At 51.1% G+C, this 27,101-nt stretch overlaps 10 protein-coding genes across 10 annotated transcripts; 6 read left to right on the top strand and 4 right to left on the bottom strand.

The window, feature by feature from the left end:
* Positions 1-633: 633 nt before the first annotated feature.
* On the bottom strand, positions 634-843 carry POX_b02873 (uncharacterized protein; the record flags this gene model as incomplete). Its single annotated transcript, XM_050111781.1, has 1 exon — positions 634-843. The coding sequence occupies one exon, from the start codon at positions 841-843 to the stop codon at positions 634-636; it is 210 nt and encodes a 69-aa protein (XP_049972127.1).
* Positions 844-2,216: 1,373 nt separating this feature from the next.
* POX_b02872 (uncharacterized protein) lies at positions 2,217-2,519 on the top strand (the record flags this gene model as incomplete). Its single annotated transcript, XM_050111780.1, has 1 exon — positions 2,217-2,519. The coding sequence occupies one exon, from the start codon at positions 2,217-2,219 to the stop codon at positions 2,517-2,519; it is 303 nt and encodes a 100-aa protein (XP_049972126.1).
* Positions 2,520-3,894: 1,375 nt separating this feature from the next.
* On the top strand, positions 3,895-6,315 carry POX_b02871 (GTPase-activating protein gyp3; the record flags this gene model as incomplete). The annotated part of the gene is made up of 1 exon (XM_050111779.1): positions 3,895-6,315. One exon carries the CDS (start codon positions 3,895-3,897, stop codon positions 6,313-6,315), a length of 2,421 nt encoding a protein of 806 aa, XP_049972125.1.
* Positions 6,316-7,162: 847 nt separating this feature from the next.
* On the top strand, positions 7,163-8,949 carry POX_b02870 (Protein pns1; the record flags this gene model as incomplete). Its single annotated transcript, XM_050111778.1, has 2 exons — positions 7,163-7,456; positions 7,603-8,949. The coding sequence occupies 2 exons, from the start codon at positions 7,163-7,165 to the stop codon at positions 8,947-8,949; spliced, it is 1,641 nt and encodes a 546-aa protein (XP_049972124.1).
* A 1,295-nt stretch (positions 8,950-10,244) lies between these two features.
* Positions 10,245-11,084, top strand: POX_b02869 (uncharacterized protein; the record flags this gene model as incomplete). The annotated part of the gene is made up of 3 exons (XM_050111777.1): positions 10,245-10,328; positions 10,405-10,546; positions 10,615-11,084. 3 exons carry the CDS (start codon positions 10,245-10,247, stop codon positions 11,082-11,084), a joined length of 696 nt encoding a protein of 231 aa, XP_049972123.1.
* A 903-nt stretch (positions 11,085-11,987) lies between these two features.
* POX_b02868 (uncharacterized protein) lies at positions 11,988-16,695 on the bottom strand (the record flags this gene model as incomplete). The annotated part of the gene is made up of 8 exons (XM_050111776.1): positions 11,988-12,226; positions 12,280-12,439; positions 12,494-12,611; positions 12,667-12,841; positions 12,907-13,235; positions 13,286-13,497; positions 14,673-15,873; positions 15,929-16,695. The coding sequence occupies 8 exons, from the start codon at positions 16,693-16,695 to the stop codon at positions 11,988-11,990; spliced, it is 3,201 nt and encodes a 1,066-aa protein (XP_049972122.1).
* Positions 16,696-17,351: 656 nt separating this feature from the next.
* Positions 17,352-18,970, bottom strand: POX_b02867 (Mitochondrial chaperone BCS1; the record flags this gene model as incomplete). The annotated part of the gene is made up of 2 exons (XM_050111775.1): positions 17,352-18,716; positions 18,791-18,970. The coding sequence occupies 2 exons, from the start codon at positions 18,968-18,970 to the stop codon at positions 17,352-17,354; spliced, it is 1,545 nt and encodes a 514-aa protein (XP_049972121.1).
* A 140-nt stretch (positions 18,971-19,110) lies between these two features.
* Positions 19,111-23,373, top strand: POX_b02866 (T-complex protein 1 subunit gamma; the record flags this gene model as incomplete). Its single annotated transcript, XM_050111774.1, has 11 exons — positions 19,111-19,137; positions 19,194-19,393; positions 19,467-19,646; positions 19,716-19,760; positions 19,828-20,463; positions 20,521-20,834; positions 21,456-21,600; positions 21,667-21,875; positions 21,935-22,525; positions 22,590-23,227; positions 23,287-23,373. The coding sequence occupies 11 exons, from the start codon at positions 19,111-19,113 to the stop codon at positions 23,371-23,373; spliced, it is 3,072 nt and encodes a 1,023-aa protein (XP_049972120.1).
* Positions 23,374-23,589: 216 nt separating this feature from the next.
* Positions 23,590-24,177, bottom strand: POX_b02865 (PRKR-interacting protein 1; the record flags this gene model as incomplete). The annotated part of the gene is made up of 1 exon (XM_050111773.1): positions 23,590-24,177. The coding sequence occupies one exon, from the start codon at positions 24,175-24,177 to the stop codon at positions 23,590-23,592; it is 588 nt and encodes a 195-aa protein (XP_049972119.1).
* Positions 24,178-25,405: 1,228 nt separating this feature from the next.
* Positions 25,406-27,015, top strand: POX_b02864 (uncharacterized protein; the record flags this gene model as incomplete). Its single annotated transcript, XM_050111772.1, has 5 exons — positions 25,406-25,421; positions 25,750-25,885; positions 25,935-26,115; positions 26,214-26,285; positions 26,347-27,015. The coding sequence occupies 5 exons, from the start codon at positions 25,406-25,408 to the stop codon at positions 27,013-27,015; spliced, it is 1,074 nt and encodes a 357-aa protein (XP_049972118.1).
* Positions 27,016-27,101: the final 86 nt, after the last annotated feature.

Genomic DNA, 27,101 nt, shown 5'->3' with positions numbered 1-27,101 from the left:
TTGCGCTTATCTTAGAAAGGATCCATCCATGTACATCTGACAAGCCTTGGATGATACGTGCACGCTCGACTCGCCGTGACCAGATGATTTTGAGCCGGTCGAAATGCGTCAGTTGATGCTATACCCGTCATCTGCTGCAGTTCTGTCTATGCGTCTCACATCAATGGCTAGAGAGGAAAGGGCATGGCTCCGAACCCCCCCCCCCCCCAACAAGGCGATAGATCATCAACACTGAGTTCACCCACTGGACGTGCGCGCGCCACGGGTAGAATCAATTCGCCCAACCATCACCGTTTTCCCGTGTGGGTTGCTTTGGTAGACGACACATCCACTCCACGCGTGTCATCACCTTGGTCATGGGCTGATAGACCAGGTGGCGTCCCTCGCCAGTATAATGGGTGAACTGGTTCGTTGATACCCCCTTACCAATTAGAAAGTGTTCCCTGCGACCCGGTCAATCAATCTCTGACCCTCAAGCTGGGCGCCAAGATCCGGTTGAAAGACGGTAAGCGAGAGAACAAACCACGGTGGAGACTCGATGGTTGTCAAGTCGTCGCTTCTCTCTTCCCGCAACTGCAGGAGAGTCATCACATCTATGCGGCCACGGTTGCATGGCATTTCGTCCCTGACGGTTCATGAAATCGCAGCCCGGTCTCTTTGGGCCGAGCCGCTCGGATGGGTCCACTCCAAACGAAAAATGAAGACACCAAATGGAGGTCCAAATTTATCAAGTGTGCTCCTCATTCGCAGACGAAACTGCCACTTGGCCACATTTGGTCTTTCGCCGGCAAGGTTTGTCCGTTCGCGCTCGTTGCAGCGAAAGTCCCGGGTGAGCAGACCCATCAAAACACAAGATGCCGTGTCCTTGGCCTTCTAGATCGCAGATTGCGAGGGGCAACCCCGGGAGACACTGGAATTGTGGAAGCATTGAGCTTAACGATCGCTCGGCTTAGGGGAAGCTTGGAAATGTCGTGCGCCAACCGAGGATCACTCAAATTGCAGGGTCTGACCCCACGCAACTTGGTCAGAACTATGGTATGGACCAGGTGAATTATGCCATCTCGGGTTTGGTCATTGCTCATTGACCTGGTGGAGAGGAAGCTTTCGCCTCGCACTACCCCGGTCATAGTATGACGGCGGGAGCCGTTTGGGTGTTTCCATGGTATTCTTGGTATGACAGTATCAGTGGTAGACCGAGTATGGTCATACTCGATGATGAATGACGAGTCGGTGGTGCGGTACTTAGATGCTGAGCTACAGAGACATCAGTGCTCTTGGCAGTGAGGTAGTATTCACTGATGCTATTATTATGTATACTGCTACATATGTAAGTCGTCATCGACCGAACCTGGGCGGTAACCCTGATATTGATAACGCACACTACGATGCACACTCTACAGTGGCTCGGGCAGAGCTTGTCTTCCTTCATCAACATCCATCATTTCATCATTTCTGTTGCCACTTTTCGTGTAGCGTACATACACTACAAAGTAGTCTTTTTCCTTCCTGCATCTTAGGCTATCCTGCTCACTCACCAATCATGTCTCCCCGATCCAAGCGCCGCCAACCAGCATCCCGGTCCACCTCGGCCCCACTTAGAAGATCATCCCGTCTTCAGACCAAGTCTACAAACAGACCTGGGCAGCCGCAGAGAGGCCCATCGATCAAGTCAACAGACACAGAGACTTCGGAAGCGGGGTCATCCTTGGCAGCTGCAGCGATGGAAAGGACAGTTAGATACCAGCCCTAGGGTTGTGTGAACGAAGATTTGCTCCGATCTGCTCTAGATGCCTGCGCCAACTGCTTACCAGCAGGCCTGGGGAATGACTGAAGGTGCGCATAAAATTCCTCTCTCGTACGCCTCATGGGACGACTCAAAGGTATCGTATTCCTCGTTTCTGAGGACTCGAGCTTTCTGAGCTGCCTTCAGACTGCTGGATTCATAAGTAAATAGGGCTCACGGGAAGTCGTCGCAAACCCATGGGAGATACTCTTCCGCTGTTTCCCGAGGTTTATAAAATGGGGGTTTGTGTTGGAAAAAATCAACGTCTTATCAAATAGGATGACCCTCCGTGATAATGTCTACAAGCTTTTTCGAAATTACGTTTTACCACTTAAGCCTGCGGCGTGTCTCCTTGATCCTGTCTAAGTAGATGACATTTATTATATTTTTCACTGACAGAAAGCAATAAAACAAAAGGAGGTGGAAAATCAATATGAAATTGTCACCTTTTCAGTCGTTCCACCAAGGGATAGGGCTAATGCTCTCTGAAGATCCTTACATCGACCTAAGGAAAGCTCCTGATGCGCGAGACTTGGATCTACCACACCCGGCTCTTTCGGACTGCCATTACCGACTGGCCGAGATTTTAAATGCACCCGGGATGGCGGATTTTATCGATCACCATCTCCAGGATTGGGAGAATTTCAAAGGCATTTGTGAGGTGCTCCGCGAAGATGGTGGTACTGATGTGGGATTTCTTCTCCAAGCTGGTCTGTTGGGTCTTGTCATCGGATAGAATCATCGTCTTCATCACACAAGCAATATGATATGTTTGCTAGAATGAGGGAGTATGTTTCCTTTAACTTTTTTTTTGGTTTATGACAGTGCTGCTTTGGAACAATAAAGTGGCGCCGCGGGGGTACCGTATTTTCGTGCACTGCACTGGTAGCAGCAGCGGTATTTAGCACTACCTTATACCTAGTCTGAAACGACGGCTCAAATCGTGTATATATCCGTCTTCCTTACTCTCGAGTAGCCCGCTGTCAATCATGACGAGGTTCCAGTGGGTAGGGCGCTTACATCCCGGATGGTCGAAGGGTGTTCTTCCGGACGAAACAGCAGACTGCCTGAATGATTCGGTCTGATGGGACAAACTCACGCATTATCATGGTTGTTTGAATCGAGCTAATGCATAGGGAATAGTATCTTCGAGGGAGCGCCAAATAAACCCCTTCCCAGCTACTAACCGAAAATACCAAATCGAGGGGTGATTACGGAGGGTGTGCATTAACAGACCAGGGCACCACTCTCAAGGTTGACACGGCGACTGTGGCACTCATGCAACTTACTGGTACTCCACACAGGAAAGGAGTCGCTACCGTTCGAATTAAGTACGATGCATACAGCACTTGTCGCATTACATGGAAGCTGCATGAATGCGACCTGACGAGAGCGAGAGGTGATAGGCGGAGATCCACTGCCTATCATGAGAGAATATGCCATATGAGAGATCGAGCAGCCACCATCAGCCTTAGCTCGGCACTGTTCGAACGCATCTGTGCCCACCCAATTAGTGCAAGGTGCATTATTTGTCCACGCATCTCTCAAGTATTCACGCAGGATATCGCCATCCTCCAGAGGCGTGGTAGAGAGTTTTCTTTCCCGTTGGTCCCGGCGAATCCTGAAACCGCCGTTAAATTGACCTTTACGTCATGTGACGCTAGCCTGGATTCGGTCTGTTGATTTTTGTCCCCCGGCATGGGGTGGTTCCTGTCCCAGCTTGCTCATTGCAGAGCCCTGTTGCTTCTTCTTCCCACTCCTCTGGCAGGTTGTGTTGGGAGCTCTTACTCCTTCATCTTCGCTGCTGTTCTGTCCTTTCCGTAACCTTGATGAATTCACAATTGCCGGGGCTAGAACCTGTCCGGTGACCGACGAGGAGCCCGCTCCCACCTGATCTCTTCTCTACGTTGTGATCCCCCTACACTTTCATTTCACGTCGATTGTTGGTGTACAGTGTACACTCATCGCCAGCGTTTCTCTGTCATTCCTTTGGAACCTTTGCTTCTGACGAGTGTGCCTACTCTCAAGGGCCCCTCGCCGATCTCGTTGACCATCTCCTCGTCGGCTACGAAAACCAATGTCCAGCGGGATCTGGGTGCAAGATCGTGGCCATGGTCACAGAAAATGGAAGCTCTCGACACCCCCCGTTCTTGGGTGATTTAGATCAACGAGAAGGGCGGCGAAAACCCTACCCCCCGCGGCCGGATCCTTTGATGATTGATCCTCGTGTGATGCACAGCGTTCACCCGGCTCCAATCTCGTCTCCACGCTCTCCGCGCGCCCACCCACCGCGGTCCCATTCGCCACTCCCTCCGCCAGCAGTCCCCTCGACCCTTCACCGACCAGATGGTCCACCGGGCGCTTTACGAGGCAGAGGGTTGAGTCATGCTCCTCACTTCACGTCGTCAGCCGACCGCGCGCCTCCCGTTCGATACTATCATGACGCCCGAGACGCGGATATGGACCGGCCCAATCACCGTAATGCGCCATCCAAGAGGGGCGGCCTTCGAATTTCCATGTCGACTTCTCGGCTGCCAAACAGGCGGCCACGGCCGCGCATGTCTCCTGAGCGTAAACAGGACTCCGGTGCTCGTGGCCTGCCTTTGCCGCGATTCCCAACCCAGGGACCAGCCGAGACAGACGCACTCCGGACCAGTTTCAATTCCACGGTCACTTCGCGATCCAGTACTGAACAACAATCCGGCACGGAACGGAGTAGCGTCATGACCAAGGGCAGTTCGATCACCGACCTTTCTCCTGATACACCAGATGCACCGTGCGAAATAGACCAAGGCATGAGCGTTGAAGACGCAATCTCCATGTACCTCGATGGATTCAGTGATGTGGCAGAGGAACCACCATCACCAACTTCACAGGCGGAACACGAAGACTTTCCGACGACGCTCGCTTCTGGGGTTGATGTACTCGGTTCAGACCCTACGGAATCTTTACCTCCGCGGACCGCTTCATCCGACCATGAATCCACGAATTCCTCTTTTACACAACCCGAGATGCAACCAAAAGAAGAGGCGACTCTTCAATCTACACAGCCTTCGACAAGCGAACCTTCGCCAGAGGTCGTCGCTCCGCCAGAAATCACATCTCCGCCGCTCACCCCACCTCTCCCGACCACTGCAGACGACTCTCCCTCACAAGACTTGACATCTCCGCAGAAAACCCCATTACCCTCACCTAGGAATAAACAGCGAAAACCTTCGAAAATTCTCATTCCTGGCAAGGTGCCTCCACCGCTTGCGGCCGCCAATTCCACCCGTGACGAATATGGGTTCCGGAAAGCGACGCAATACGTGACACTCGACCAGTACGAAGCTTGGAAGTCAGTCTACGCCCAGTATGCGTCGCATCGGCGTAATAAATGGCTTGACATGCTTCAAGAGCATAGTCTCCCAACCTCCAATCCCCATGTTTTCCCTCTTCAATCCTCCAAAGTCAAGAGATTCGTCCGCAAAGGAATACCGTCGGAGTTTCGAGGCGCTGCTTGGTTCTGGTATGCTGGCGGCTACGAGCTCTTAAACCGGAACCCTGGCCGCTACAAACAACTCGTGGAAGAGGTCATGTCGTCGCCTACGAATGATGATAAAGAGCACATTGAACGAGATTTGCATCGGACTTTCCCGGACAATCTTCATTTCAAACCCGAACAGCAATCAGATACCACCGGATCTTCCAGTTCAAATACCGTTACCGAGACGCAAATGATTCAATCTCTGCGCCGAGTACTCTATGCGTTTGCGCTTCACAACCCCAAGATCGGCTATACGCAATCCCTCAACTTCATCACCGGTATGCTTCTTCTTTTCCTCCCGGAAGAGAAAGCGTTCTGGATGCTCCACATTATCACCAGTGGGTATCTGCCCGGCACTCACGAGGTGAGTCTTGAGGGTGCAAACATTGATCTGTGGATCCTTATGGTTTTGCTGCGAGATTCCATGCCCGCCATCTATGGAAAGGTTGCCAGCATGGATGGCTCGACCCCCACTCGTGGCAAAGCTCCCGCTCTGAATGTGAACTCACGGCTTCCCGACATCACTTTGGGCTTAACCAACTGGCTCATGTCGGTCTTCATCGGGACTTTGCCGCTCGAGACGACCTTGCGGGTATGGGATATCTTCTTCTACGAGGGATCCAAAACATTCTTCCGTGTTTCATTGGCCATTTTCAAGGCCTGCGAGAGGGACATCCTTGCTGTCTCCGATCCAATGGAAGTGTTTCAAGTGATTCAAACCGTACCCAAGAGACTCTTGGACGCAAATAGTCTTCTTGAAGATTGTTTCGTGCGACGTCACCGCGTTGGCCAAGGCCGCATTGAAGAGTTACGAGCTTCGCGACGAACAGCGGTCCGGCAAGAGAAGTTGCGACGTTCGGTTGCGTTCAGCAAAGGCCAGATTCAGTCTGCGACTGATAATTTCCCGGATAGCTCGCGGAATCAAAGCCCCGATCTTGAGAATCGGGTCGCGAGCTCTTGGCGCAACCTCCGGCAGCACGCTTTTCATCGGGAGCCCACTCAATGACGAAGCCCACCCGTTTGAACGGTTCCTGCTTTTTGCAGGTGCCTGGAGTTCTTTTTCTCTTCTCTGTCCTTTTTCTTATATCTTTGTCTTTTTTTTAGTTTTCACTGACCTTGTTTAATCGACAAGGACATGCCAAATACCCCCAGTGTACTCTTGCATTAAACATATATATTTGCTCAGTGGGAATGACAGTCTCCCTCCCCCCTTTCGATGCATTCTGTCGTCCTCCGCGTGGTCGGCTCAGACCACACATCTCCTATGTATGCCACTAATGATCCTTGGATCAAGCTTTCCATAACTCTTGCTTCATCTGCGAATCTTGGGCTTTTTTTTTGAATCAGAGATGTGTCACCCCATTTTCTGCGTCCCGCCCTTTTTCCAGTTCAGCGTGCCTGCATGTACATCAACTCTTGAGAACCACCTACGATATACCTCGGACGCGTGCCAAGGCTTGCCCGAATAGGCAGCTTTCAAACCATCTCTTGGCATGGCTGAATCTGTGTAATGGACGATCGAAAGGCGATTGATTTCCCCCCTTTTTTCCTCCCCGGGATCTGCTAGCTGCCAATGATATCAGCTCTAGAGGGGTTTGCAAACCTGCAGTGATCGAGGGATCGGCACGGCGTAAGGCTGATTATTGGGTCACCTTCGATAGTTACCGGGGCGCGACCGTGCTACCTTCACACCCACATGTCGTCATACATTCTAATACGTCTAATAAAGCTCCTTACCCACCCGCTGTTTTCTGCACCGACTCGTGTGGAAATCTTCTGAGTCTATTTCTGTGCCTGTGACCTTTCCTCGACGCCCGGGCAAGTGTGGACGCGGCGGAATTTTTGCGGAAACCATGAGTGGGCAAGCTGCAAGTTACTACGACGGTGGTCAGAATTTTGCAGATTCAGGCCAAGCTGCTGGATACGAGAAAAGAAATGCGAATTATCCGACGGCCTACAATCCGCAACAGAATGGCGCCTACCAACCGCCGGCCAACTACGGAGGGCCAGTGACTTACGGGCAACCTGGTCCTGGAATGAACCCTCAGCAGCCACCGTATCCGGACAATCCACCCCCGTACACTACCTTTGATGAAGCTTTCAAGATTCAGAAACCAAAGTACAATGACATTTGGGCAGGTCTCTTGGTGAGTGAAAATTTCAATTTCAATTTCCGCTGGTCCACATTCCATCTACAGCCTCTGTGCGAGAGGGAGGCAGCAAAAGAAATCGTGCAGTGTCAAGTCAAACAGGACCAACAGAATTTGTACTGATCACGATCAATCTATTCCAGCTTATTGCGGTTTTTCTGGGCTACGTCGCTGTGTCTGGATTGACCATCCATAAATACGCATCCTACAAAGGCTTCAATGGAGGTGGCATATACGGTGCTCAAAATGATTTCTCGCTCAATACCAACACTCTTGTCTTGTTCATCTTTGTGCTCTGTGTTGCACTCGTCTTCTCCTGGGCGTACTTCATGGGCGCCCGTTACTTTACAAAGACGTTCATCTGGGCGACCGGAATATTGAATATTGTGTTTGCCTTTGCCACGGGAATCTACTACATTGTGCGGAAGCAATATGGCGGAGGAATCGTTTTCCTCGTCTTCGGGGTCTTTGCGGTCATTTGCTTCATCAGTTGGATACCCCGAATCCCATTCACGGCCTTTATGCTGCAGACAACGATGGATGTTGCACGAAAGCATGGCCACGTCTTTCTTGTCAGCGCCCTCGGTGGAATTGCGACAGTGGCTTTCTCCGCCTGGTTCTCGGTGACTCTGGTCTCCATCTACGTTGCCTACGAGCCTGACTCCACCGGCACCAATCCTGCTTGTGCCAGTGGTGGCTGCAGCACCGCCAAAGTCATCGGATTGACCGTGTATGTGACATTTGCCATGTATTGGTTGAGCGAGTGGCTGAAGAACACGGTCCACACCACCATCGCCGGCATCTACGGTGCCTGGTACTTCTGGAGCAAATCCGCCGGAGGGATGCCCAAGGGTTCTACTCGAGGCGCGTTCCGTCGGGCAACAACCTACTCATTTGGCAGTATCAGTTTCGGAAGCTTGATCATTGCCATCATCAACATGCTTCGTCAGGCCTGCTCGATCGCACAGCGCCAGGAAGCCGCCCAGGGGAACATTGTTGGAAGCATCTTTGTCTGGATCCTGGGGTGCTTCATCTCTCTCCTCGACTGGCTCGTTACCTTGTTCAACCGCTACGCATTCTGTCACATTGCGCTCTACGGCAAAGCGTACATTCCAGCGGCCAAGGATACGTGGAAGATGATGCAGGACCGAGGAATCGACGCCCTGGTCCAAGACTGTCTGATCGGTCCCGTGCTGACCATGGGCTCCGTCTTCGTGGCGTATGTCTGTGCATTGTTGGCCTACCTGTACCTGCAATTCACCAAGCCTGCGTACAATTCTGATGGTGACTTTACCGCGGTGATCATGGCTTTCTCGTTTGTGATCGGCCTACAGATTTGTCAAGTCTTCTTGACTCCGATTGGGAGTGGCGTTGAGACGATCTTCGTTGCTATGGGCTGGGATCCGCAAGTCATGATCAATGATCACCCGGAAATTTATTACAAGTTGGTGCAGCTGTACCCGAAGGTGCAGCAAGCCATCCACGCTTGAAATGATTAATGGTCAAATTGTATTGTTTTGGATGATGGGAGTTCAAGCCGGCCGCAGATTTTTTTCTTTTTTTTTTTCCATTTTTTGGTCGATAATGATGCGGTGATGTCGAAGGGGATGGATGCGATCCCCTGTCAAGATATACGAGTATGTGAATAAATTTAATCATAGTAGTAATAATTTGATCATCGTCCTTGAGGAAATAGATATATTCCCTCCCCTAGGTGTTTTTTCCACCCCGACCGGAGGATCCTAAGAGAGAATCCTTTTCGGTCGAGATTGAGGATCAAAGACTCATATCATACAGATCAATCAAGTAAGGTTCTTCCACCACCGGAGACATGTCCTTGAGATTCCTCCCTCTCCAAGTTCTTTCATTGGAGTAAATACGTGGCTCTACACGTTACATACGCGCTACCTATCTACGGTCTGGATTACTGTCAAAGCTGCAATTATAAGATGGCCCTAGTATAGAGTGATTACGAGCCAGAAGCTGAGCGATTTGACCAGTCTGTGGATGAGCTTCACATGGGCAATGTGTTAGTATTCTTTGAGTCGAGGAGGAGACTTCATCACGCATTTTCATGGTGCTGTATGAGGCCCTCTCTCGCACCTTCAGATGTATGTTTCCGCCGCGTCACTCCAGAGGCCGAGGAACATAAAACCTCAGGCAGTCCAATCAACACCAATTTCTACACTTTCCACCTGAGAAGATCAACTGACTGTGTACAAATACCATATCCTGTTACAACTTTTGAGAATTCCAACGAATGACAAACCGCATTGTTGACTGTGTCTCATTCTTCGGAGAATTCTTGACGTTTCTCGGGGCGACCACTCACCAAAAGCAAGGACCAGAGAGGGAACACGTCGAAAGGGAACATTCTTACACCATTCCAGTTCGATAGCGAGCGATCCACCAGGATTCAAAGCAGTGGACAGAACGTTACATGTCAAGCGAAGATTTTGCCGATTTGCCAATAAAGCTTGTCTGCACGACAGGCGACGCGATTCGGTTGGTTCGCCCTGCGCATTCAAAAATGTTTCTCGCCGTTATCCTCCATGCCCCCGATCAAGTTTCTCGGCATCAAGGGGGCATTAGTAGGGTTCTCTACGGAGTTCGGTGTCTAGTTATCAGGACTCTATTTAACTGATGACTGGTACCTGTGCATCGAGTGAGAGAAATTCGATATCTTCAAGCCCGTTCATCAGTTCCTTGTATTCCAATCGATTGTGCAAGCCACATTCACCACACTCCTTTTTCAATTTGAATAATCAAGACACTCCTTTTCAATATGCGCTCTATCATTGCTACCCTTTTCCTTGCCACCACGGCTCTGGCCAGTACCAGTGCTACTGATGACTTTATCCGCTGCGCAGTACGTTTTCCTGATTCCTCTCCCCCCATGCATGGGGATGGATCAATTCATAACCGAGTATATCTGATGATATTAGACTGCGGCCATGAACAATATTGGCGGCTCCAAGCTCACCGACTGCACCTCTTTGAGCTCGACGGCTTGTCTTTGCGCTAACAAAGACACCTTGCTCAGCTTGTCCGACGCAACTAAGGCTGCTTGCAGCGGGTCAAGCTTTGGTATGTTCACAGTGTTTCCACCTCATGGACCGATAGACGCAGCATCTGAGCTCATTCTTATTCTGTAGATGTGGCTGCTTTGGCCTCCTCTGCTTGTGGCAGCGGCACGTCTTCAACTGCCCGCCATGCTGGCCAGCCCATGGAGCCCGCGCGCCAGATGATCGAGCGCGCGTACAGTCCTTCTATGGAAGACTCCGTTGCCACCAGCGTTGTCTGGGTCACCGAGACTCGCACCGACTGCAGCTGCAAGAGCACCAGTCTCCCCTTTGACCACGCTCACGTCTCTCAGATCCCCGTCAACGTTCCCATGGCGAGCAGCATGTCGAGTGGAGTGGCTGCCTACGCGACTCCTGCTTCGTCTGCTTCATGGTCCGCCATGTACAGCTCTCATATCTCCGTTGCTACCCCCGGCCCCAGTGGTGCCAGCTCCGGCCAGTACTACCCCTTCGAGGGCGCTGCGCCCCGAGTCAACGCTCTGAAGAGCGGGCTTGCCGCAGTTGGAGTTGCCGCTGTGATGGGCCTTGTCGCTGCTCTGTGAGCTAGTAAGAGGATTGACGGCATATCATTATCCAGACTCCCCCCATGGTACACCTGCAGGATTTGAATTCTATTGTCGCTCCTTCGCTCTTCTCAAACTTATCTCCCTCCACAATCTTTTTTCTTCCCTCAATTCGAAGCACGCATGGCTCATTCAAGTGTTTCCGGTCCCCTCTTTGCTTGACCGCGACTTCGGAAATGGTCTGATAGTGCCTTGGTCTTGTTTAATTAGTTATATGAAAATCCATCTCAAACACAAGTCCCCATATGCATGTCAGAAAGAGATCCGCTCGCCCATTCTGGTTGCAGCCACATCGAGGTAAATGAACCACGTCTCTGACGTCCATCAAGCTTAAAGTTTTGAATATGAGTTTCGCTATATCTCACGAAGTCTTTGCTCGCACTTTTATAGCGTCTAATCACGACCATGGGCGGCAATTGAGACACAATAAGAGTCATGCGGCTCTCTTCCGAGTCGATGACTGGGGAATATCTCAATAAGCAGTAGGGGCCGCCCAAACGCCTTGCCCGAGTCACGTCAGCCAGACACTACGTCAACTAGGAGTATCTGTGAGTCTTGCCTTTATAACATTCGTAGCCCAATAATTCTTATTCTCTGGCGAAACTAACATAGCTATCCCAGGCGCGTCCCATACTCATCGTCAAACGACAGAGACTAAAGATAACAAGGAAGAAACCCGCTGCCATAACAATAAAGAACCCACTCAAAGGTTTGTAGCTCCCAAAGCATCGAGTCACTCCACAAATTGCGTTTACATCTTCATCTTCTCCTCTGCAAACAGACTCACAATAGGCCAGACCTGTCATCAACGGTACACTCGTGTTGGATATCTATCGAGTGTGTCTTGGTTGCGTAACGGATCAGGATCGTGTTGGTCTTGGCCTAACGACGCCGGCGACGTCGGCCATGATTGGATCTCCTGCTCTTCTCAAGTTTTCTGCGATTGCTCTGTAGGTTCAGCATATCAAGCTGTGCGTTGAGCAAGTTCAGGGCTGTCTCTGCTGAAGTGCGGTCTCCCGGTTCATATCGCATCAATCCTTCAATTACCGGTAGAAGAGCCTTCAGTTTCGGGCTTTGCACATCCGTATCAAAGTCTTGTTTGAGACATGGCTTGGTGTCCGCTTCAGGCATGGTCAGTAATTGTGTTTTTGTCGCGCCAATCTCATTTGCTTACGTTGTATTGCAAACCTGTCATCAAGCCTTCCCTGCATGATCTTCCAGGTGGGTTCCCAGCAAGCTGGCAGACTGCCGATAAAGTGAATCATCTGGAAGACCAAGGTTGCACCCGGACCAAGATGCATAAATGGACCATTGCAGAAAACAAGCGAATAGATCTAAAATCTTCACGTTAGCAAACTGATTTGCCATAAAACCGTAAAATAGCTCACCGTGCACCCCGCACACCAAAGATCAACGCGATAATCCAAACGGTCCTCAAAAATGAGTTCAGGTGCACGCAATGGTGGTGGCTGGGCTAGATCTTTGGGCTTATTGCCTCGTGAAAAACTCTCCAAAGTCAATTAGTCGAATTTCAATGTCTTTGTAGTCATAACCTCGCCACTTAGTCCATTCTGCAGTTTGAACCAGCTCTGCCGGTAAACTGGGATCATCTTTTCGGTCGGGGGTTTTCATAGTCTTTGGGGATCCCATGATCTCAAAGAGTTGTTGCTCTGTTGTGATCGAGCGTTTGTTCGAGGGCCTTGAGAAACAGAATGCGATGTTTTTCGCACTGACATCTAACATGACTTGAGTAAGACTGCGCGAGTATAGTCTATTAGACTACTGATGAGAATGAACTCACCACCGTGACAAATTCCAGCGCCATGGATCAATTTCAAGGCTTCGAGAAGCTGGGTAGTCATCCGAATGATAGTATTCGAAAATAACTTGATATGCTGCTCATCATGCCATTTCAAGACTTGGTAAACAGAGGGACCAAGTAACTCAAAGACGAGGCACTGATGCTCACCGTTGGGACCCCGGTGTTTGAACGAATCGAGAACTTGCACAATGTATTTGCTCGAAGGTGATGATGCGTTTGACAATTCCTTGAGACTGTTCAGATGCAGCAGCTCCCGAGGCCGTTGATGCTCTGCCGTCATAATTTTCAAGGAGACCCATTCACCTTTGCTGCACTGGGGTCAGCAGCGCAATAGAAATGAGACTTTCCAGGAACTTACACGGTATCTTTCGCGAGCCAAACAGTTGAAAATCCTCCCCATCCCAGCTTGTGGTGGACGCTGTAGCGACCATTTTTGAAGGTATCTCCAAGGCTGACCGGATGATAACCGCCAGGTTTGTACTTCGACATACCTTCCTCTGCCAAGTAAAAGATCTCTATATTTGTAGCCCACTGCATGGAGAACGAGATGAAATACAATTCTGGGAGTTCCTAGGAAGATGTTTACAACCGAGAAATCGAGAGTATGGCCAAATGTGGTAAGTACGTAGGTAATGTCGATAGGCGCCACGGCATCATGACATGACCAGTCCATAAGAGCACGTGATAGAGTTGACCTATTATACCCTGCACCTCAGTGATTGCACGGTAGTAGTCCATTGATAGATGAATAGCTTCCTGGTTTGGCCACCAGATTGTAAAGCTCAGAGAGACTTTGCGGTGCTGTCGGCTGAGTATAAGAAAGGGGGGTGTTGAACTAGCAGTCTTAAAGAACCCGTGAAAAGTCAAGTATGGAAAATGTGTCAAAGACTGCCTCGCTAGCTTCCTGGGGACTACAAACTCCATCACTAAGAATGATTCACACTGCAACAGCGATTGATGGTCGACAATTCGCACATCGCACGACATCTGGACGAAACACCTGAGAGTTCATGACTTCGAGGCCCTGTATGTTGTCGCTGGTAAGGCTTCTTAGACGAGGCAACTTGTAGCGGTACTACTAGGTCCTTTAATTACCAGATATCAATCTACCTACCTGATATTGCCCTAACGATTCCCACGTGTTGTCCAAATTCAATTTTACGAATTTGACCGGCTATCTTGGGATATGAAGTGCATTCATTGAGCACGATCTAAATCTGCTACCTTGATCTTTTTCCGGAAATCTACCTGGCAAGACGTTGAAGCAGATGGACCTCGGACAGTTGTTTGGCGATGATCTTGTGCCGGTGACCGGTAGACTACGGTAATTAGGCATGCACAGCAAATTTGTGAATAAAGATCTCTATATTGTTCGAGATTTCCTCTTCCTGGATATTGTAAGAGGAATCGCCCTTGTCACCAAAGTATGCCCACGGGGGTGTAGGCTCGGCGAGCTACGGCTCTGCAAATTGAGATGTACCACTATTCGGATGTAGAGATATTATGTTGGGTATTTGATCACCTCGCCCTCATCAGTATCGCTAGTCAGAAAAAAGAAACAAAAATCGTCATCATCGCTCGTAGTTGCAAAAAAGCACAAACGTCGCACAACCGTATTCGCTCCCGGTACGCCTCTGCCATCCATCTCCCTTCTAGTTCTGTCCCACCCCAATAGACTTTGCACACCGGCGGCTCAAATAACCGACTCAGAATTTATCGCTCGTCACGCATCGCGTAGAACGTACCAAAAGCCAAGCCAATATCTTAACTAACAAAGTCATACCCTTGATGATCAAATTGAGGCCCAGGAACAATAATCTCAACAAGGTACGCGTGATTCCTGGAAGTTTTTTGCCTTCTCGGGAAGAGCCCGTGCCATAGCGGCCATATTTTTCGAGATCGAATTCCTCCACCACAATCTCTTGGTTCTTGCTGGTACCTGGCGCCTGGCCAGATGTGGAGGAGCGGTCTGTGCTCCAAAATTTGAAGAGGTTTCGTCGTTTCTTTTTCGAATCTGTCTCGTCCTTTGCAGCTCGAATTTGTGATGCAAGTTGAAGACTTTCAGCGTAGTCTTCGCGCTCCGCTTGAGTCGTGATGAGTGGGCCCCGATAGGGAGCGCAGATTCCCGGTCCAGCTTGTGAGTCTTGAGCATGATGACTGGGTGGCTCGACCTCCATATCGGCTAATATAGGGTTCGTAGCCTCGTCCGAGACGGCGACGGCGAGTACAGCCGCAATCACCGAGTCGACCGCATACAACGATGGTATCGTGGCGATAATCGCAGCGGGTGATATCGTAAGCGTGCGGGTCGTCAAGTCCAGCGCGACGAGCGGCTCGTCCGAATCAGCGACGGGGAGGGTCGATGTTCGTGAATTCGCAGCCTGCTGCGCCACCGCCAGGGCTGTCGAGGATGAGGGATTCGTCACCAGTATCGTGGGGGCCTGTCGAGGAGTAACGTCGTTCGACGGTGCAGAGACAGTGATGAACAGGACTCCCGAAGGTGCGGACTGTACTGGTGAGAGTGGAATCCCCCCGGCCCCCACAAGCGCAAGAGGCTGTCTTCTTGCTACCTGGGGATGGCGCAGCTCATAGAGTCTCAAATTGCGATTCCACGACAGACGGCAAGACTCTTGGGCGGATGCTCGATTGAGAGCCTCAGTCTCGATTTTGGCGGCCTCGGAGGGGTTCAAAAGGTGGAGTTTGGCGATGTCTTCTGCTTGTTCAATGGCAAGCATCGCGGCTAGCCTAGAGAACAGTAGAGTCACCAGGCCGTCGTGAGGATGCTCACGACGTCGACGGTCCTCGAGATTAAGTGACATGACCGACACGTTGCTGTTGGCCTTACTCGGCATCCCTCGAGAGATTGACAGCTCGTCGTTCTCAAATGTTTCTAACGTGTACAATGGTTGTTGCATATGTCCCAATGCGAAAGTTGCGGGCTCAGTCCTGATACAAAGTAAGTGAGTGACAGCGGACCGTAGCGCCTACTCAGAGAGCGTACCTGGCAAAATGCATGCTGAAAGTTCCAGCCAGATTCTTCGGTCTTTGCCCATTCGCAGCTTCCCATAGGACTTCTAGTTCGTATGGGGTTGAATATCGTATCTCCTCCGAATCAGCAATACCGTTGGGGAAATTCAATACGCTCGCCGGAACAGTCTTCGGCCCCAGGACACTGTCTATCTCGGAAGATGTGTTGAGAGTGAGTTGCGGTTTTCTTGACTTTTTCCTTTGGCTTTCACCGAGCTTGGAAGGAGGAGGTCGTGCATTGGATCTATTCGTAGGGAAGTTGGGATCGAAACGGGGAAACATTGATCTCATTGGAATTGGCGACACAGATGACTGAGATGACTGTGGCGACGTATCTGCGCTGCTAACTTGATGGCTGCTGGAACTGCTGCTCCCTCTCTCTTTGTCTGCACTGTCCCGTAATGGCAAGGGACGACTGACGACTTTGCTACCTTGACAGCTCTGACCGTGAAGCAGAGGAGAAGACTTGGCTTGCGGAAGGGCCGCCGTCGACGCTGGGGAGCGGGATCTGGCAACATGCGTTCGAGACGGCGGACGAGGAAATGACGAAGTGTCTTCAATGATTTGCAGTAATACTGTCTCAGTTTTTGGAGAGCCATTGATCTCATGAAGGCTGATTGGAGACGGATGCTGCTCGGCCAATGTTGAGGCTTTCCTGGCACCTCTGCGAAATGGATTCTTCTCGATCTTAGCCTCGGCCCTCTCCGGCGAGGGCGGAGGAAAAAGCTGGAACTGGCTCATCATAGGCGATTGTTCTATGTGACTTTCAAATCACAGCGACCTCTAGGCGTCTTAACGGTCAAGAGGTGAAGGTACCGAGAACACGTTGGACACCAACGACAATGAAGAGAAGACGCGAAGGCACATATGCCTCCGCGGGGATGTATTGAAGACCATATAGCACATGAGTTCTCGAGACATGTAATCACAGCAACCCGCACGTAGAGCTAGTGGGAAACTGCATGGATCGAGTGCTAAAGAGTATGTGATAGCCCTATTTTTGGAGCCGGCGCGTAGTGCGTAGCGGATGTGATTGGCCCCCTCTGCATGATCAGAGTGCATAAGTGCACGACGGCGCTACGGGACAGGGCCGTTGATTGGAGTCGCATGCGTGAGGCTCGAGGTTCTTGAGTGTCTTGAGTAATCCTAACTCTCATCTCATCTCGGATTGGTGGTGGGTAATTAGTGGCGTGCAGAAGTCACACCGACAGGGCTCAAAGTGCTCTGCCGGTCGGGTGCGCCGACGCGAGTAGGCTTTAGTACAACTCGCCTGGGAGTTGCAGAGACGGACCATGCACTCTGATGATGAACCGGCAAAAAACAGGCTCTTTAAGATCACCTGAACATCAAGGCAGATCAATACCACGAGGTCATTTTTACATCTTTTTAGTATACATCTAGTCATTCCGATTCGGGCCATGTTCCAAGGCCTCGTCGTGGACCGAAAAGGTAAGCCCTTCTGCCATGGCAATCGCCCCCTCCGGATTACCCTTGTTGTACAAAAACAGGCCTTGGAGAGCGGCGGCGCTCGTGCTCTTTGACCGATCAGTCTTGTTCCCGTGTTCGTCTTCGATGAGACCAAGCTGCTGGAGGCGATCGAGGAAAACCTTGCGTTGAGCTCCGCACGGATCAATATCTTCGTAGAAACGATCCCATAGGCGACCGACTTGGTGGCGCGTCACTTCGCCAAGGCGCACTGTCATATCTACGCGCCCCGGTCGCACGAGAGCTTCGTCTAAACGCTCGACATGATTGGTGGTGAGGAAGATAATACGTTCCTCGGCACTGGCAACGCCATCCAGTGCGTTGAGTAAGCCGGAGAAAGTAACGTTAGCGCCACGATAGCCGTCAGAATCAGTCTGAACCCGACGATTTGAAAAAGCAGCGTCCACGTCTTCCAGAAGAACCAACGTCCGATTCGGCACAATGGTCAGGAGATGGTTCAATCGATCGTCGGTCAAGCCACGCTCACTGAGGTTGAGAATGGCAATATCATAGTCCAGTTCTCCGGCAAGAGCTTGTATGAAGGAGCTCTTTCCCGTCCCCGGCGGCCCATAGAGAAGATACCCACGGCGATAAGGAATCCCACGATCGTGATACCAGGCAGAACTTGAAATGAAGTCTTGAACATCATCAACAATGCGCTCAGAGACGCCTTCATCCAGAACCACAGATTCCAGCGGGCGCTTGCGTCGAGGGTTGCCGAACGGCCGCCATTCAGTCCCCCAGCTGTTGTAAATTGTAGTTTTGCCCTCGTGTGATTTAGCGGCGTAGGCGTGTGCTTCGGTAAATAGGTCTTCGAAGATGTGTCGTTGCGAGTAGAGAGTGGTAAGGGTGATGGTTTCCCACGGCTTGCCTGTTTGGAGATCTCGGGATTTTGACTCTCGCACTCGATTCACAAACACAAACGCGTTCTTGTAGCGAAGAATGTGCTTTCCAGGTCCTGGTACCAGCGAGAATTGTGTGTGAATGGCTCCGTTGGAGTGTTCCACTTTTGATGTTTGAATGGAGAGATGACGCATGCCGGGGGTCAGTTTGTGAAGGAGACGGTCGACGAAGCCATTAGTCTGCGTGCTCGCGCGAGCAGTGTTGAGCTGCGATTGCTGGTAGAGTGTCATCCAATGAAGGAACCAAGGATACGAATCATCTTTGATGCTGATCTCTACGTCCACCAGCATTCGACGACGCAACAGAGCTGCGCCATGGCGAACGCCTCGCTGTGCAAACGTTAAACCTGCACCTAGAGCGCCGAGACCGAATCCCTATACGATGACACTTGTCAGCCATGTGCCTTCCACCGTTTTCCACGTCCCCTGACTGAGGGAGAGCTACATACCGCCGTAAATAACGGGTTATCCGTGATCTGCGAGAAAAGGCTTCCATCACCTTTCGGCACCGCGGAAGCCACTGTCGCTGGTCCAGCTTGTAGTGCCCCTGTCCGTTGCTGGAGTATGAGATCCGTCGCTGTGGGCGACGGAGCAGCAGACGCTATATGGGAAGCATCATTTGGCTCCATGTCAACCAGCCTCAAGCAGATCCCTGGTCAACATCGAATTGTCCGGCGATAAGAATCACTACCAGATGTCGGAGTTTCAACGGGCCGAGTGACCCTGTGTTTCTGATTGCACGGTCGCACGACGGAACCTTAACCACGAAATGAACCTGCTCCAAGCAGTCTTGACCGTCAGTGCGATGCCATTTCGATCATCTCACAGACCTGGGTCATAACGGTAATCCAGGAGTCGGAGGTTTATGATGCCCAATTAAACACGACCTCATCCGTCAACCTGCGCCGGGCATGGAGGATCCATGTGGCCGAACGCTTATCGGCGAGTCTCAACCTCCGACGCGGAGTTAGCGGAAGCTTCCTCTTCTCCCGTCTGGCCCTGTTTTCCTTGACGCAACTGGCTAGGCTTGGTGGCTTGCTTTCCGGCTCTGGGTGAGGACTGATCCTGCCTTTTCAAGCGCTCTTATCAGGCAATTTAAATGTGGACTCGTGCCCTGCGCCCCAGGCCATGTCGAGCATCAATTGTTCGGCACGTCTACTCCAATCCATCCGCGCGCATGATGGGCTCGACTACCACAGGCGTCCTTTACACTCTGAGCGTGGCCAGCTCGCCCGTGAGACCAGCTCCAAATGATGCGTCGGCGAAAAGTCACCATGCCTCGTCTGGCTTCAGAAATCCTTGGGAGTAAGTCATGCACGCAGTTATTGTCGAATGCAAGTCTGGTCGCTGTATTGACATGTAAAATCCCTCCAGCTCGTGGACGGATATCACGATGAAAGTCCCCGCCGAAATTCTCATGTAAGATTGACGACCCTACATAACGCTACTATTACCCGTTCTCTGACTCCTCTTGCGATTGATCCAGGCGGCGCATCACAGGCAAAGCAAACGTCCCAAATACAGCTGGTCCGACTGTCACTGTTTGCAAACCCGCCTTCCTTCCAAGTCGGGACACTCCCCGACTCCGCGCAACCTGGCTCGGACATGCATGCTATTACGTCGAGTTTCCTGGCGGGCTGCGCGTGCTGTTTGACCCCGTCTTAGAAGAACATTGTGGTCCATACAACCTGCTCGGCCCAAAGCGATTTACCGACGCACCTTGCAAGATTGGTGATATCCCCATCATTGATGCTGTCTTTATATCCCACAATCATTACGACCATCTGTCCTACACTGGTGTCATGGAAATCGCTAAGCGACACCCGAATTGCCACTTCTTTGTTCCTTTGGGAGTGAAGACGTGGTTCCAGAGCTGTGGTATCACCCAGGTCACTGAGCTTGACTGGTGGGATGAGCGGGAAATCACCCTCTCTCCAACTGGAAATGAGGAGGCCAGGGTCGGAGTCACAGAAAATGCGGCTTCGGTTGCGGCGGGTATCAAAGCACGCATTGGCTTCTTGCCATGCCAGCATGCTACCGCCAGAACTCCCTTTGATAGGCAACGAACACTCTGGGGATCTTGGGCCATTGAGTCGGGTGGCAAGCATGTCTACTTTACAGGGTACGTATGATCCCCGCCGCATATCTGTCAGGTCTTATTGACTAATGAGCTCCACAGGGACACAGGGTACCGATCTGTTCCAAAATTGCCAGAAGGGGAAGATGACCATGATCCGAAGTACGATGAGCTTCCCACTTGCCCTGCTTTCAAGCAGGTTGGTGAGTTCCGCGGTCCGTTCGATTTGGGCCTGATCCCAATTGGGGCATATGCGCCGCGCCATATGTTCAGCTCTGTACATGTCGATCCACATGAAGCAGTACAGATCTTCCGAGAGACAAGGTGTAAAAGGGCGCTAGGAATGCATTGGGGTACCTGGGTCCTCACGGAAGAGGATGTCCTAGAACCACCAGAGAAGCTCAAGGCCGCTCTCCGTAAGTTTGACCTGCCGGAGCAAGGTGTCTTTGACGTTTGTGACATTGGCGGAAGCCGTGAATTTTGAGCTTCAGGATTTGGGTCAAATATTTATAAATCATATGTACAATACCAACCGTATATACTGTTACTAAGGGGTAGGTTCTACAGTGCTGTCAAGGCTGTATCAATGGCAAATGTAGCATTGAGAACAATAAGACAAGGCCAAACTAGGTGGGAGGTAAACGCCGATGTTCTTGATTTGGGTGACGAGAGAATTCCAGGTTCCTTTGGCTGAGATCCTCCACTTGGAATGGACCGCTCTGCAGTAGATTCCATAGACATACCATATTTCGAAGCTCTAGGATGTTGTTCAATCTGCATCTGAAATGTCCGATGCTCATGGCGGGGAAAAAGAGGCCTCATAGCATAAGATATAGCTGTTTGTCTGGTTTGCATAGCCAATTTGGGCTTAGCGTCAGGGAGCTCCCACTTTGGAAATTTAGGATGCGGGCAGCCTTTAACGCGGATCTTAGTCGGCTCCTTTTTCAGTGTTCAACGGGTGTGTTCTTGTTCCATCTGTCGCAAGTCCACTTACAGCTTGCACTCAATCCTTTCTCATATCCCTGGACAATATGCAGGCTCCAGTGGTGGTAATGAGTATGGTGCCCCTCACTCCCGTGAATTGGTCGACGGTGTTTTGCTAATCCGCCGACTAGACACCAATGCCGGTGACCGCCAGGTCGGTCGCCGCGCGCAGCTATCTAACATCACTGCTGCCAAAACGTACGTTTGGTTTTGAATTCCTCGGCTTGCTTGTTAAATCAAGCCCGGTGCTAATTTCGTGTGCAGAGTTGCGGATATCATTCGATCATGTCTGGGACCCAAAGCCATGCTGAAGATGCTGTTGGACCCAATGGGCGGTATTGTGCTTACAAACGACGGTCACGCAATTCTCCGTGAGATCGAAGTTTCACACCCTGCTGCGAAGAGCATGATCGAGCTCAGTCGGACCCAAGACGAGGAGGTTGGAGATGGAACCACAACGGTCATTATCCTGGGTATGGAACCATAAGGCTCCTGGAATTCACTCCCGCTCCGCCTACTAACCATTTCAAAGCCGGTGAAATGCTTGCGCAGGCTCTCCCTCAATTAGAACGCAACATCCACCCAGTCGTCATCATCTCCGCCTTCAAGCGTGCTCTGGCCGACGCCCTTCAGATCATCGAAGAGGTTTCTGTGCCCGTCGATATTCATGACGACAAGGCGATGTACACTCTTATCCAGTCTTCTATTGGCACAAAGTTCGTGTCCCGATGGTCGGACTTGATGTGTGGCTTGGCTCTCCGTGCGGTGCGGACAGTCTCCTTTGACATTGGCGGTGGTAAGCAGGAGGTGGACATCAAGCGGTATGCCCGCATTGAAAAGGTCCCCGGTGGTCAAATTGAGGACTCCGAGGTCATCGACGGTGTCATGGTGAACAAGGATATTACCCACCCCAAGATGAGGAGGAGAATTGAGAACCCGCGCATCTTGCTGCTCGACTGCCCCTTGGAGTACAAGAAGGGCGAGTCCCAAACCAACATCGAGGTCTCCAAAGAAGACGATTGGAACCGTATCCTTCAAATTGAGGAGGAGCAAGTCAAGCAGATGTGTGAGGCCATCGTGGCCTTCAAGCCTGATGTGGTGATTACCGAGAAGGGTGTCTCTGGTAAGTGTTCCCCCAAGCGGACTTCCGGCGGTCTTTTCCCCCCTGACAATTTATTCTCCGGCAGACCTAGCACAGCATTACTTTGTCAAGGCCAACATTACCGCCATCCGCCGCGTGCGAAAGACTGACAACAACCGTATCGCCCGTGCTACCGGCGCCACCATCGTTAACCGGGTTGACGACATCCAGGAGTCGGATATCGGTACTCAGTGCGGACTCTTTGAGATTGAGAAGATCGGTGACGAGTATTTCACATTCATGCGCAAGTGCAAGTCTCCAAAGGCCTGCACCATCCTGCTCCGTGGCCCGTCCAAGGACATTATCAACGAGATTGAGCGTAACCTTCAGGACGCCATGGCGGTCGCTCGGAACGTCATTTTCCACCCCCGCTTGTCCCCCGGCGGTGGTGCTATCGAGATGGCTGTCTCTGTGAAGCTTGGGCAACTGGCACGCTCCATTGAGGGTGTTCAGCAATGGCCGTACAAGGCTATTGCGGATGCCATGGAAGTTATCCCGCGGACGTTGGCCCAGAATGCCGGTGCAAGCCCCATTCGTGTGCTTACTCGTCTCCGTGCTAAGCACGTTGAGGGCCACAACACCTGGGGTCTCGATGGTGAGTCCGGCAACCTGGTGGATATGAAGGAATACGGCGTTTGGGAACCGGAAGCTGTCAAGCTTCAGAGCATCAAGACCGCCATTGAGGTAAGCATCCGATCCGCCTCACTTCATACTGATCGACATGTTCTAACTTGAGAATCTAGTCTGCCTGCCTACTTCTCCGTGTCGATGACATCTGCAGTGGTAAGTCGGCGCAACAGGCTGGCGGTGTCGGTGGCGGCGAGGAGTAATAGACATGCCATATCAAAAAAGGAAAAGACCAGGGGGGCAATGAAACAAATACATGGACTTAGAAAGGTCCGTACATATAATGCTACACGACTGCCTCCCAGATGTCTTTTCGCTGTACGATTATCCTAGACCGAAATGAACTGTCATATGGGGTATCTTTGTGTATGATATTGTACAAGCCTCGGCTGCGACGAGCGTAGTCTAGCTACAAATCCTCAATCCTCGTCGTGAATGATCACCCCCGGAACCTCGGCAGACGTCACACCGTCCATGCCTTCGACGCCCTGGTCCATGTCTGGATTCGGAGGCAATGGTCCTCTAAATGATGACTTTTCGTTCTCCATCGTCCCGCTGCTACCATCCTTCTTGTTCCCAGTCCGTGCCGCCCGCTTTTTCTCGCGCCGCCGCCGATTCTTCTCGGTCTTCTCGAGATCTTTACGCTTCGCTTCCTCCCTTTGTTTCTCCCACTCGGCGTCGCCTTTTTCCTTCTCGACTTCCGATTGCATTAGCCGCAGACGTTCGTATTCACGTCGCCGACTGGCCTTGTAGACATGGAACTCTCCGGACCCCGCACCCGCCGAGGAACCCTGGACATTCGCCACAATCTCCGGAGGCGGCGCGAGGGAAGAAGACGTGCGCTCTTTTGGCGCGCTGGGTAATCTGATCTCCTTGGAGGGATCTTTGAACAGACTCTCAATCTGGTTTGCCTGCTCCGAGAGAGGCGTGACTGCACGGCGCTTGGTCGGCCGCTTGCTTCGGGGGTCGGCACTAGTTGGAACTGATTCGGGGCCGGGCTCGGACATGGCGCAGAGTTTTGTGAGATTTGCGCTGAAAGTGTTTTGGAAGTGCTCTCCGAAAAGAAGCAGGAGGGAGAGACGGATGCGACAGCTGGTAGCAGATCCTCTTCAAAGGTGTACCGTCGTCTTCGATGGTGCGGCTATGAGACGCCAAAGACTGCAGGGCCGAAGATGGGTAGAGATTGAGAGATGATTGTATCTTCAGCGGGGTGAGAAGTTTTCAGGATAGCACAAGCTGTTTGTTCAATGTTTGAGGAGCGTTCGAAATAACGATTCAAGGTCAGCAAGTGCGCGATTTGGAAAATGTGAAGCGGACTAAAACACCGACTACAACAAGAGCTTCGGACATTGCGACACGCTAACCATTCTTGGAAGGGGGCTCTGCCTGAAGTAACGTGAACTACGTAAGAACAGGACAGAGCAGCTGTAGTTACCCCAAGTAAAGCCGAGCTTTTCTTTTTGGATCCTTCCTCTTTCTGCATAGGAGCCCGGATCGAATGATCATTAGGGGTTTGTTTCGCGTACTTTGGACTTTGCTTCAAATGCGCTGGTGGGTGAGCTTGACTTGGTTCAAGTTCGTGTACAGACCTGCATACTGTCTTCGCTCGGTCGCCCGCATGAGATTGTCGGATGTGAACAAAGCTGTATGAATAAATTGGCTCTGTAATCGAAACAAAGTCTTGAAGACCACTTGGCTGTTCTTTAATGGCTTATTTCCCCAAGTCTCATGTACCCTCATTATGCGACTCTTCAACCTTCATTGTTTTGCAAGGGACTATCTTGTTCAAGCCTTTAGCCATTGTCGAGAAGATCAAGAGACCAGCGTGCCACAGAATGAAGAAGAGAGCTTAACAAAAGTTTTCGGTTTTCTAAGCAAGACTACTATAAGAACCAAACAAGGATCCGGGAGAATCCATCTTCTAGTTGTAAGTCTCATAAGCTAGACTTTGTTTTTGGCAATTGTGTTGTGTTGCCTGTCGCTCACCCTACTACTCCCACTACTTTTGAGTCCACCTTCACCTCACGTCACTTTGCTTCCTCTTTTTCTCGCTCCAACTTACCCTCGTCGATTTCTCCTCCATTACCTCGCCAATTTTCAATATCACGCCCTGAGTTCTTTTGAAAAGACTCGTAGGGAAGAGTTTAAAAAGGTTGCTTGCAGGAATTCCTCGTACCACTTTTCTCATCCTTTGACTCGGAATTTCCTGGATCATCTTCACCTCCGTCCTGCATCATGCCTTATCGCATCGGTAGGTCTTTCTCATTCTTCCATGCCAAAAAGCAACATCGAAAGCAACATCGAAAGCATATGATGTTCTCTCCTCATCGGGAGCTTTGATGCATTATGATGTTGCTTGTCTGGATGAGCGGTTCATGTACGGGGGACGCGCGAGATGAGGCAGCGTGAAGTCGCGTTGCTGCAATCTTTCCCGGTTGGCCCGTGCTGCTTCTCTGTACTACCTGGATTGCCTGCTCTTCACACAAGACAAGGCTCTCTACTGCATTGAATTCATGAAGAAAATAAATTTAGAGTATTCTTGATCACTAACGTTGATGATTTTTGTGGGATTGGTACAGAGGCTTCCCCAAACAATCGGGCGGGTTGCCAAAATAAGGAATGCAAAGACCAGAAGATCAAAATCACCAAAGGCGAGATTCGTGTCGGCACATGGGTCGAAAATGAGCGATTCCAAAGCTGGCAATGGCGCCACTGGTAAGTTGTCAAGTCTCTCTTGAATGGCCGTGGAGCTGACCTTTGATAGGGGGTGTACCACCCCACTGATCCTGTCCCACATTATGGAGAATGTGTTTGACAAAGAGAGTCTGGAGGGCGATGAGAACTTTGACCTCATTGATGGCTGGGAAGATCTTCCTGAGGTTCATCAGGAAACTGTCCGCAAGGCTCTGACTGAAGGCCATGTTCCAGATGAGGACTGGAAGGGTGTGAGTGCACCTCACTTGCTTGACTCGACGAAGCAGGCAAATCCTGCTTCTTCAATTTCTTTTTTCTTCAACACAGACTTATTGACAGATTCACACAGGACATTGAATGCAACCGACCGGGTATGCGAGGGTTCCGCCTTTCCAAGAAGAAGGCTGCTGCTAAGAAAGAGGTACGTCATTTCTTTTACCATACATCTTTTGACAGACTGCTAAAAATGACCTAAATTCTAGGCTGAAGAAGAGGAAGAGGCAAAGGCCGAGGGAGCTGATGAGAACAAGCCAAAGGGGAAAAAGGTGCAGCCTGTCAAGGCGACCAAGAAGGCTTCCCGTGCGGATCCTAAAAAGGCCTCGAATGAAGATCACGAGGCCAAAGAATCTCAGGAGGATGCCGAGAAGCCTGTGCAAGCCAAGCGAGCTACTCGTGCAAAGAAGTCAGCGACTGATCAGCCAGCGGATGGGGATGCTTCAGACTCCCCGGCCAAGGCAGCTGAGAAGCCCAAGCGAGCCTCTCGTACCAAGGCTCCCGTCAAGGCAGCAGCTGAGGAAGACATGGCGGACGCTGACGAAGAAAAGCCTGCCAGGGGTCGTGGTCGTCCCCAAAAGTCCGCCACAGCCGTCAAGGAGGCGCCCAAGCCTGCCGTTGCCAAGGGCAGGAAACGCAAGGCCACGGACGACCCCGAACCAGTTGAGAAGGTCGATAAGCCTAAGCGTGGCCGCAAGAGGGTTGCAGACACTCAAGAAAAGCTCGATGAGGACGAACCGGCGTCTGACGCAGGATCTGCTGAACAGGCTGAAATTGACCAGTCCCCCACGGAGCAAGCACTATCCGAAGAGAGTGCTGCTAAAGATCCAGTCCCAGAGAAGCCAAAGCGCGGCGGTCGAAGGAGTGCCAGGGCATGAAAAGATGAAAGCAACGTTGATGCGGCGGGATTGATTCTAGGGTGCGGAGGAGGAGTCTGAGTGAGTCGTTGTGGGCAGGCAAGGAA

This window comes from Penicillium oxalicum, chromosome II, assembly GCF_001723175.1.
Source record: "Penicillium oxalicum strain HP7-1 chromosome II, whole genome shotgun sequence".
Taxonomy (NCBI): Eukaryota; Fungi; Ascomycota; class Eurotiomycetes; order Eurotiales; family Aspergillaceae; genus Penicillium; species Penicillium oxalicum.
This window is presented reverse-complemented; position numbering and strand designations above follow the sequence as displayed.